The sequence below is a fragment of the Apodemus sylvaticus genome, chromosome 2 (genome assembly GCF_947179515.1).
Source record: "Apodemus sylvaticus chromosome 2, mApoSyl1.1, whole genome shotgun sequence".
Classification (NCBI taxonomy): Eukaryota; Metazoa; Chordata; class Mammalia; order Rodentia; family Muridae; genus Apodemus; species Apodemus sylvaticus.
In genome coordinates this window covers 77,355,860-77,367,066 of record NC_067473.1, presented here as the reverse complement: position 1 = coordinate 77,367,066, position 11,207 = coordinate 77,355,860, and the positions used below count along the sequence as shown (strand labels likewise).

At 54.1% G+C, this 11,207-nt stretch overlaps 1 protein-coding gene across 1 annotated transcript; it reads right to left on the bottom strand.

Moving 5' to 3' along the window:
- Nucleotides 1–332: 332 nt before the first annotated feature.
- Evx1 (even-skipped homeobox 1) lies at nt 333–3,655 on the bottom strand. The gene is made up of 3 exons (XM_052172535.1): nt 3,229–3,655; nt 1,480–1,736; nt 333–896 (listed from the first exon to the last, which is right to left on the bottom strand). Exons 1-3 carry the CDS (start codon nt 3,653–3,655, stop codon nt 333–335), a joined length of 1,248 nt encoding a protein of 415 aa, XP_052028495.1.
- Between the last annotated feature and the right edge of the window lie 7,552 nt (nt 3,656–11,207).

Sequence of the window (11,207 nt, the reverse complement as noted above, 5' to 3'; positions counted from 1 at the left end):
GGGGCCCAGGTGAAGGGTACGAGGGGTGTGGGAGTGGGCTGCTGCCTTTTTTAGCTGTTGAACCAAGGCCTCGACCTGACAGGGCTGTGGGGAATGGCAAAGCCTGACCACCCCAGGGGAGGCTCTCCCGACCTCAGCTTTTCCACCCCATTCCTGATCCCAAGCAACAACAGCCACTTCCGGGGCTCCTGGATCCTCTAGGCCGAGTCTTTTATGGTGTCCCTCCTCTGCCTTTCCCCTCTGCATCTGAGAAGAGGGGTGACAGGTGGGACGCTGGAGGAGTCCCCCCACCCCGTGACAATCCTGCAGCCGGCAGCCCTGAGGGCGCCCCCTTATCTGGTGAGGGGCACCTCCTCCCTCTGGTCCAACGCCACGGAGGAGGCCTTGCTGAGCACAGAGGGGGCGAACGTGAGGAAGGAGTCCGAGCGGGAGGTGGAGGCACAAGTGAAGTCTGAGGCGGCGGCGGCGGCGGCGGCGGCGGCGGCGGCCCTGGGCGCCAGCCCGTTGGCCGGGCCGCTGTGGCAGGCGAGGCAGGAGCAGGGGCCGCCGGCCGAGGCGCCCAGTCCGTGCGCCGGGCCGGGGTAGAGCGGCGGGTGGCGGAAGGCGCACAGCAGTTCGGGGCGCGGGTAGGGCTGCGAGAGCACGCGGAAGGTGTCGAGCGGGCGCAGGGGGCCGCTGAAGGGCGAGGCGGCGGCGGCCGAGGCGGCGGACGCGGCGCCCAGGCCCACGGGCGAGTAGTAGGGCAGGGGCAGGTGCGACGGGAAGGGGTAGGGCAGGCCGCCCGCGGCCGCCGCGTGGCTCATCATGTAGGTGTAGAAGGCGGGGTCGGCCGGGTGCGGCCACGTCATGGCCAGCCGCTGACGCTTGTCCTTCATGCGCCGGTTCTGAAACCACACCTGAGGAGAGGAAGACAGGATGGCGGCGCCAGGCTCAGGCCCAACTCTGGGCTGGGTGGGGTGTGAGGACAATGGCCACCATGGGGGTAGGGTGGGAGAAGAGTCAAAACAACTCCAGCTAACAAGGGCAGGCCTCCCACCTCCAACCCAGATGGAAACCCTCGGGAGGAGGATTGGGGGGGGGGGGGGCGCTCAGCCTGCCCACCGGGCATGGCATCACAATCTGGAGAGAGGGTGCTGATAGGAAGGCCTGCCTCGATGGGTCTGAGGAGGCAGAAGACATTTTCCCACCGATTTAGGGCTGCTTTCATCCCTGTCCTTTGGGGCACTGTCACTTGCAATCACCTGTCCCCCTCCCCGTGCCCCTGCCCGTCACCCCGTAGTCTGTTTGCGCAGGAAAAGGACAGAATCGACCTCTTGGCAGCAGTGGCTGACTATGGACTGTCAGAGGGGAATTCTGCATGTACCACATTGGAGAGTCCGGGCCCAGATTCTTCAGCTGCAATTCAGGAGCTAGGCCATTGACAAGACCTTCCTACTAACCTAGGTACCTATCCACCTTGAGGATCCTAGCCCAGCCTACCTTGATGGTAGTTTCAGGAAGATTTAGTGCTGCTGCCAACTCGCATCTCCGCGGTCTTGAAACGTAGTTCTCCCTGTAGAACTCTTTCTCCAGCCTTGCAATCTGCTCCCGGGTAAAGGCGGTGCGGTATCGGCGCATCTGGTCGCTGGCGCTGCAGGCCAGGGTGCCTTGTGAGCCACTGCTGCCGCTGCCACCGTTACTCTTGGGGGCCTCACTGCCACTGTTAGGACTGTTGCCCAGCGCATCGGAGCCTGGCGCTGCTGCACAGGAGCCCAGAGCACACAGGTGCACATACAGAGACACAACACAAACACACAAACAATGCTGACTTCAGGCTGGAGGAGAGGCATTAGAAGAAGAACCCCTTAGCTTCCTTGGTCACTGATTCTACTGGGACTCTAGAAGCTTCACGGAAGAGGTCTTGAAACAGAAAGGGTTTGGGGCAGGCTTAAAGTGGCTGTTTGGAAGACCTGGACCTAAGGCATACTAGGTCTAAAGGCTCCTAACCTCCTTCCCCTTCCACTTGCCCCTGGATGCGGCAAAGAGCATATTCCCCGAGCTGTCTGCTTGTGTTGGTAGGGATGTACCGGAATACTGACTTCTTGAGGTTAATGTATGACATGCAGTGAGCTTCCTCGCTCTTGTGTGCCTGCACCAGGATGCCAGTACCAGGTGTGCAGATGTGTGTTGGGTTGCATCTATTGCAGGAGTGGTATATTTTGAGTATAGGTTGTGAGGACATGATTACGGTGGAGAATCTGGATTAAGTAGATGGTAAAATGATAGGAGATGGAGGTGGATACTTCTTAACAAAGTGGTGTTGGCTGCTAAGACCTAGAGGTAGATGCAAGCCTTTCCCACTCATGACCATGGTTTTGTGGAGGTGTGTCTGCTGATGGGCTCCTGCCCCCAGTTTTTCATTCCTAGGAGTGAATATTGTTGGTATAGAGACTCCCTTCTGAGCTATCCACCCCCACTCCCATTAGCCCCCAGTGAGAAGGAGCTCTGTAATTAAAGTACCAACCCCTTAGACCCACCCCAGAGAAGGGTGGGGCTCTAGCCCCCCTGCAGCTGCTTTTCCTTTGGGTGGAGAAGTGAGACCGAGGGAAAGGGGGAGGGGGAGGGCCCAGTCCCCGCCTTTTCAAATGCAACCGGAGACCAAAGGCAATTAGACCATTGGGACCATTTCCGACCTGGCGCCGCCAGCCCGGGAAGTGACAAGGTAATTTGGACCTCTGACCGACGTGCAAACTGGTCGGAGGGCTGCAGCCCTCCGGAGACCAGAGTCCGCCACGGTTTTACAGTCCTTTATATTCTCTTGGCTTCCGCGCCTCCTTGTGCCTTGCACCCTCCAGTCACAAAGTGCCCGGACAAGCGTTTGATCTTGCCCTACCCGGTGGAAGGTGTCTTCCCGGCTCAGCTGAATCATTCCCACAAAACTCGGGGCGGAGGGGGGGGTGTTTGGGGTGCATTTTGGATCCCTTAAGTCAAGACTTGTGCCAATGCTGACATTCGTCCAGGCACAACTGTCACTCTCAGTCCCTCTAATGGGATAACACAAGAGACCTCACACACACCAAGGTGCAGAGAGCAAAAGAGTTGTTCAGGTGCCCCCGCCCCACTCACCGCCCCCCCCCCCCCCGCAAGCCATCCTGCCCCAAGGGAAAGGTGTATCTTCCACCTGGCCTGAGATGAAGGGAACTGTGGTTGTAGTGGGCGAATCGGGGAGCGGAGGGACAAGGTGGCTACCTTTGCTGTGCTGGTACTCGGCGTTCCCGGTGGCGCAGTCCGGGGTACAGCTCACCTCGATTTCTTCATAGAAATCCGACTCGGTATCTGAGCTACTAGGTTGCCCTTGGCCAGAGAGGCTGTCCGCGGAAGGGACTGGGGGTCCCGGGCCAAGCATGGCCGCTCCAGCCGACCGTGGCTCGGCGCCCAGCCCTGCAGCACTGCCTGCTAGTCCATCGACCGGCTCCTCCTCCTGGCCTCCCCCGCTACGCTCCCTGGAAGTCGGAGGGCCGGCTCGCGGGCTCAGGCAACCGTGGATCACCGTCTTCTCTGGCGGTTCAGGCAGTGGGCTGCTCACAGCTTCGGACAAATTAGAGACCCTCTTACCAACCAGGGTGCCAAGCTGACCCCCATCCAGAAACATAACCATGTCCTTTCGGCTCTCCATCCCCGGGCTCTCCAGAGGGGGGGAGGGGGAAAACCCCCAAGTAAGCTCCTAACCCCAGGAACCCTAGGATCTTGGCTGAGAAGAGGAGCTAAGGCGACAAGGCAGGCGCCGGGTGGCCCCAGCGCGGTGTCGACGGCGACCGCGGAGATGGCAGTGGGGAGCTAGGGTCACCTTGTGATGCGAGCGCTCCTCTGTGCCGCACCGCCTCTGGGAGGAAGCCCCATTGCCCTCTTCTTTCTAAGCTGTCATCCTCCTGCTGCAATCGTCATTACAGTACCGCTGGTGACGCCACTCGGCGAACGCAAGTGGATAAATAGAAACGTCTGCCACAGCGAAGATGAAAGGAGACCCGCAGCTAATGGCTCGGCAGTGATGCGCCAGGTGTGGGCCTCGCTCGAATGGGGAGGAGAGTGTGAAAACAGAGAGACACACACACTGAGAAAGGGAGACACCCAGACAGAGAGGATGCAAATGGAATTCCGCACACAGAAAAGGGAGCGCTTAGGGCGCGCAGCGAGTTCCACAGGGGCAGCAGGACTTGGTAATTGAAAAATGCTTTTGAAATTTTATTTTGTTGTTGTTTTGACTTCTGTTTTCTTAACCTGGTGTCTAGATCTAATACTAATGAAAGAATCCTTAGCTACTCTTTGGAAACTGCTTAAAAATCCAGGCTTTCTGAGTATTAATACAACTGCTTGTTCTTCTAAGTGGCTTCAATTTTTTACCAGCTATTGAAAAAGTACCCCCACCTGAGTTGTCTGGAAAACTTGGGTACCCTTTCATCTCAACAACCTCATCTGTCTCCTTCCTAAGAACCAAACTTTATTTGTCTTCCCTAACAGCCAAGAGATATCTTTCTCCCATTTGAAAACCGGCCTGTGGACTGACTCAGGGTTCCACACTTTAAGGAGAAAAATAAAATCCCTCCCCCCCAGATAACCTGGCTTAAATTCGAAGTGTTCAATGAGCTGTTGTTGTTGTTGTTGTTGTTTTTAATTATCTCTCTCTAACTAGATGGCCTGGCTTGAATTCAGGTTGGCTCTTCATAGAAGAAAACATCTTTTGCTTTGGCTTGTCTCCGGGCTATTTCAGGTATGTTGGTTAGGGAAAGGATCTAAGATTGGCCTTTCTTTTTCTGTCTGTATTTTAGGTATTTCTTCAGAGTCAACAAATTCTGCCACAAACGGTGTGTTCTAATAAAAAGGTGCTGGTAACCGGGCCCCTAACTCTGGCATTGCCGAAGGACCCCAGGTAGAAGGTGCTGGCCTTCAGTGGTGGTTTTAGGGCAGCTGTGGGTAGAAGGTGTGGCAAATGGTATCCGCAGGGTTTGAACTTGCAGGCGCCTCTCCTGGGCTCTGCCCAAAAAGAGGTTTTCTGTTCTCAAAGCTAGAGGTAGAAGAGAAAGTCGTTGAAATGTCCTGGAAAAAAAAAAAAAACAGAAAACAAAAAAACAAAACAGGCAATAGGTGGGGATGGGGTAGGGTGGGGGTGCTAGAAGAATCCATTGAGGAAGTGAGGGTCTGGGTCTGTGGAATTCTGGGACTTGGTGTTTGGGAGGAGTAGATTCTCCTCGGGAGCCTTTCGGATGGGCTGGGCGGGGGTGGGGGGGGGAGGAGCAGGAGGTGAGCACCTTCAGGGTTTAGCTCCTCCGTCCCCCTCTCTCTGGCTCCCTCTGCAATAGTTTCCACTGGTGAGCGGCCTGCCCACTTAGCTGAAGAAGAAAAGAGAGCTCTTCCATGTCCCAAGACAAAGCCCTAGCTTCTAAGAAAGTTCCCGTGATTCCCGCGTTGTCATCTGTCTCCTGCCCTTTTCTCCTCGCTTTCTCTCTACCCTTTCCTCTACCTTTCTGATTTAGTCTTATGGAAATAATGGAGGAAGCCAGAGGTTTAGGGAAACGACTCTGGCTTTCCCTTTCTCTCCTGATGCAGCAAATGTTTGTCAACCTTGCCTGGGGAACAAGGGTAGATGACAAGAAGGGTGGTGTCCGTGCAAATGTTTCCACTCCCTATGAACCCCCAAAGCCACCAGCTGCTGAAAACTGCCAGCCCAGAAATCTAGAGAAATATTTCAGAGGCCAAGGGCAGAGTTGGGGTCGATAGTGAGTTCCAGGGCCGTTCGTTTCCTGCCAAGAGGAGATCTCCACCAATTCTGGCTCCCCTGGCTTTCCGACTCCAGCCTGAGTCTGCGGAACACCTGATTTACTCTTTCTGCTCTCTAGACTCCTGAATCTGTCTCAGGGAGGCCCCGCAGCTGCCGCCACTGCTGCTGCTAAATCAAAATCTTCCAGGGCTGGGCCTGTGAGACACCCACTCTCCCTGCCCACCCCCCACGAACAAGCCACTACTTCACTGCCCTCCCTCTCAGGGGGAGGCTGGTCCTTAGAGTCACTGTGAGCTTCGCTGCCCCGCCCCCAGCTTTGCATTCAATGGGAATGTTCAATGTTTGATCCCCTTTTACTCCGCGTTTTCCCTAGAGATGAAAGCAGAACAGAATTGTGAGATCAAGGGGTGCCGGTTAGTCGCCTTCCCGGGTCAGTCGGATGGAGCCAGGCTTCCCTCACATCTCCAGGAGGGGCCTCAGACTCTCAGAAGGCTGCAGCCTCCTCTCTGCCCCAGATCTGAGCTTCACGGAAATCCCTTCTCAGCCCACCCCCAATCCCAAATTCCTCCCCAGACTCCAGCCTTTTTAAAGCAGCCTCCGTTTATTTAGTTTTTAGGTCCTTAGTGAACCTCTCCTCACCTATGCCGATGCTTAAAGGGAAAAAGAGAAATCTGACTAAATGTCATTTCTAAAACCAGCAATTGGCCGACTTCAAATAAAGGGAAGTAGAATTTTTTACGGCAGATGTTAAGAGTGCTGGAGAGAGACGCCGTTTCGGGTTGTTTGTTTTGTTTTGTCTTGAGGTGTTACTGTTTTTGTTTTGTTTTTCTTCCTGCTTCAGAAGTGTTTTAATCGTCTCTGGCGTTGTCTTATGAAGGTTATTTACTGAGCACCGGGAGAAGGAAGGAAAATTCTAATAGCGCTTGAAGCAAGGTAACCCTTGGAAAGCGAAGAGGGGTGACAGCCGCCTCAGTGGAGTCCGGCCCTGGTGCTTCTCTCCCCTGCTGTCCCTCCGCCTGTGGTCCTCCTCCTGCTGGGGCGATCGGCTCCGATGCCGCCAGCTCGTCGCGGATTGAAATTCTCTGAACTTCAAAAGCTGCGGGTTTGGCTTCCACCCCGGCTTGGAGGAATAGAGGGTGGCTGGGAATCCTAGGGAGCCGAGGGGAGATCAGTCGCGCCGGTCGGTTTAAATGGATTCTGAAGCTTTGCTTGGGCCACCGAACGCGGGATCCACGGAAACAGCTTCGCTTCGCGTGAAAATCCGCCTCGGGAGAGAGGCGGCGGCGCTTGTGGGAGCTGTCTGGGTGACTCGAGGCCCGTGGGGCGTGGTCGGCAGCGTCGCATGCTGAAAGGCAAAGGGAGACAGTCCAGGGACCTGGAACTGGTTTACCTGCTTTCTCCCAGGGTTGGGTGGGGGTCGGGAAGCCGACTAGGGAAACAAAAAAAATTAACTTTCCTTTCGTCAAATATAAGAGTAAAGAGAGCATCCTTCTAAATAGTAAGAGTCTCCCGCCTGCCGCAGGTACTGTCCTCTGGTCCTCTGTGACCTGCCAGGTTGTGACAGGGATGTTTCCTCAAAGTTTCTGTGACTCTGGCTCACAGGGTCACAGGGGTTGGCAGTGAGAACCAGCTCCACATCTCCCAATACAGCTAGCTGTCCAGGACTCCTTTTGAGCCCAGAGTCACTGAGTGGTGAGCCCCTTGGGAGAACATTCCCCAGGAGAAAAGGTTTTCTGAAAGCCAAACTCTGGAGGCTCAGGCTTCTTAGGAGCCCAGAAATCAAATAATCTGGACCAATTCCCTACCCCTGGGGCAGTCAGAGTTCAGCTGCAGTGGGCAACCCAGAACAGTTTGCCTCTTCAGAAGGTTGAGCTGGAGGCTTCGGAAGTCCAGTTAGGAGAAGTGCTCAGCCTCTGAACCTATCAATGTAAAGGGCACAGGTATCTGAGGCAAGAAACTGGGTGCTTCATGGACCCCAATGCCTGATGCTTCTCACAACCCCAAAGGTATCCCAAAGGCCCTGTCTATTCTTCCTCTGGACCTGTGCGCATAGACTACTGAAAACCAGAGTCTAGTGGCTTCCTGCCTCTGTTCTGCCTCTGTTCTGCCTCTGCCTACCTAGACGCCATCTCCCCCAGCTCACTGTGGATACTGGCAGCAGTGGGGAGCACGCCCACCATAGGACTGACACCCCAGACCCTTCTCAGTTGAGGCTAGCGCCTTCCCTTTGGACAAGGCCTGGATGGGCCCAGTGTAGTTTGTTCCCTCCCATTCAAGAGAGTTCTTCAATGCATGTACAAACGATACCTAGGTCCTGCCTTGCCCTAACATAAGTACCACAGCCTCTTTCCTCATTACTCTTCTGAAACTTGCTAGTATCACAAAGCTAGTTGACATCCACGTCTCTTTTAGCGACATAAGAATTCTTTAAAGGGCTTTGATAGACTGCAAGGCCTTTCCTCCCTCAGTTGCAGGGTGACAAATGCCCTCACCCAACCCCCCACCCCAAGGCTGAGTATCAGGCCTGGGCTCCTCCTCTTAAGTCTTCTTCCTTCCTGTCCTTGAGGAAATCTCTTCTGCTATCACTTGTGTTGAGGTAACACCCCATAGCCTTTCTGGAATCTAGATGGGTCTGTATGCTCAGCGGGTCCTTCCTACCCTAAAGAGCCACGCCTCTGGAGAAAAGGCCCCGGGCCACATTGATGCCACTCCTCCCCAACATAGATCTTTTCCCAGGAGGCCAGAAAGTTCTGTGACAAGAGCAGCCACTGTGGGAAGAGCAGCATAATTTTTTGTGTTTGTGTTTTCCAACATCTTGCAGGCTTGGGGCAGGAGGTGGGGTATGAATTATCCCTGGCTTGTAGCTGAGAAAACTAAACAGGGAGAAATACACTCACACGTAAGAGGATTCTGCTCACCCTGAGCCACTCCCTGCCTTGAGGACAGCTCCCAGAACAGCTCTTGGAAGCTGGGCTGTGACCCGTGTGGCAGAACATTTCCCTGGCACCACGAGGTGCCATGCATGGGCTTCGAGGCTTTCATAGGAAAACCGCTTGCTCGCGGTTTTTCAGCAGGGTCTTTTTGCTCCCGCCTCTGATGAGGGGGACAATTCCTGGGACTCCTGGGACTCACTCCCTTTGAACCCGCAGGGGAGGGGGAAAGCCTGCAAACCACTTGGAAATACTATGCCCTCTACAGGATAGGGGCCAGCAGCTGCGTAAGCACTGCTCAAGGGACTGCGGGAAGAAACACAAACACGGTGGCCAAGTGTGGCCATGTGGCAGGTCATTGGGACCTGAAAGTAAAACCTCTTTCAGGTTCAAGTTCAGAATGCCCAAATGTCGGTATAATTACTGACTTGGGACATCTTAAGGCATCCGCTCAAACCACGGCAATCAACCCTGGGTATTTTCCTAAGAAAGACCTAGGTTTCCCAAGGCCACTTGCCTATGTTTTTAAGAGGCAAGACCACAGTCACCTAATCCAAACTCACAGGTGCTGTCCTGCCTCAGCCTCCCCTGGGGCTAGAATTTACAGGCATATTGCCTCTCGACACACCCAACCAAGGACCCAGACGCTCTTAACCTCTTAGGAATTCTATACCCTTAGACATCTGGCTATCCTTTTTCTAGAAAAATTCACAGAGGTCCTTCAATTTCCAGTATTTCTCTCCCTGCATAAGCTCTTTAGAGCCACCAGAGTCCAAGAAAAGTGGCCTAAATTCATTTTTAGGGATATATATGTTTACCTAAGGTTGTTGTTGTTGTTGTTTAATTTTTATTTTTTGTTTGATTTTTCCTTTCACTACATAGCAGCTTCCTCCCCCAAGCTGCCCTGATTGTTGTGTGGGCCAAAGGACAGAACCTAAGTGGCTGGCCAGGCTTGCTTATGCATGTGGCCTGGCCTGCACGTCCTCCACTGGAAACCTCCATGTTCTGGTCCTGCATCAGAAAGGATGTCTGGCTAGAGCATCCCTAAAAGGGATGCAGGACTTGACTCGGGCTGGTAATTTTTTGTTGTTGTTGGTTTTGGTTTTGGTTTTGGTTCTGGTTTTAGTTTTTTGAGACAGGGTTTCTCTGTATAGCCCTGGCTGTCCTGGAACTCACTCTGTAGACCAGGCTGGCCTCAACTCAGAAATCTGCCTGCCTCTGCCTCCCAAGTGCTGAGATTAAAGGTGTGCACCACCACCGCCCGGCTGCTGGTCATCTTTTGAATAAAGACAAGAGCCGCCTGGCTATTACCACACCCTATATTACAGCAGGAATTCCTTTCCCAGCCTCAGGGATGGGTTCTCTCTGTTTTTGTTGGATTGGGTTTTAGTCTGACTCTGCAGCCAGAACCTGGGGCTTTGTACATGCTAATCAGGCACTTTGCCACCAGGACATAACCCAGATCTATTGCTTTGTACTTTACATAGGGGTACGCGGGTGAGATAAGTGTCTGGCTGTGTAACCTAGGCTGATAGGACTGGAAGTTCTGCCAGAGTTCAGGCTGAGCCCGACTGAGTCTCTCTCTACCTCTGGGACTTTATGCATGTGCCCCCATACCCAGTGCCTGCTCTGCTTTCTACAGTTTTCTCCAAAGGCAAGCCTTTCCATGTGCTGAAGGACTTGAGTCAGCTCGAACTTTCCCACACGGTGTCCTCGCCCTGTTCATGCAGTTCACTGAGGGTAATAAGAGGGAGGCCCACCGGAATATCAGACTAAGAATCTGCAAGGAATCTGAATTGACCCTAACGGATTCCATGAGTGCTGGTCTCTCTGTCTTCTCTGGACCCCAAGCCTCAGAGGATGTTGACACCCCCTTCCTCTCTCTCAGTCCTTTGTCCCAGATAGGAGATACATGCAGCCAGACATCCAGCCCCCCACCCCCCCACCCCGGAGATAGCTGGGTGGGAAAACTAGCCCTGCACTTCTTAGGCTGTCCAGGACAGGAGGTCCAGCTGCTCTGTGCAGCGGAACATCTCCTTGGTTTGAGGATCTGTGGAAGCTGACTTTCATAGAGACCTGCTCCCAAGCCAGCTAATCAAGCTTTGCGGTGCCGGTAAGAAGAGGAAAAATGGTCTCAGAGAGATTGAGGGGATCTAAGGGGCTGGAAGTGAAATGAATGATTTTAACTTAAGTCGAGAAGCTTCCAAAAACCAGATTAGGCCATTTTCCCTGTGCCCTCAAGGACCCGTAACTATGTCACGTTCCTTAACATTCAGACAGTCAAGATGCTTCGGGTATCGAAAGATCTGGACAAGGACCACCCTTCCCGAACTGGCTGGGTGGCTGCGGCTTTTAAGGGATCAGAGGATCCGACACTACAGAAAGAATAGTTAACCCGCTGGAAGGCCCACAGGGTGCCGCGACATAGAAAAACTGTGCGCTCCCAGCCCAGGAATCTGGCAGTGAATATGGGAGGGTGTGCAGGTGCTGCGACCCACCGCGGGACACTGAGGGTGAATCAG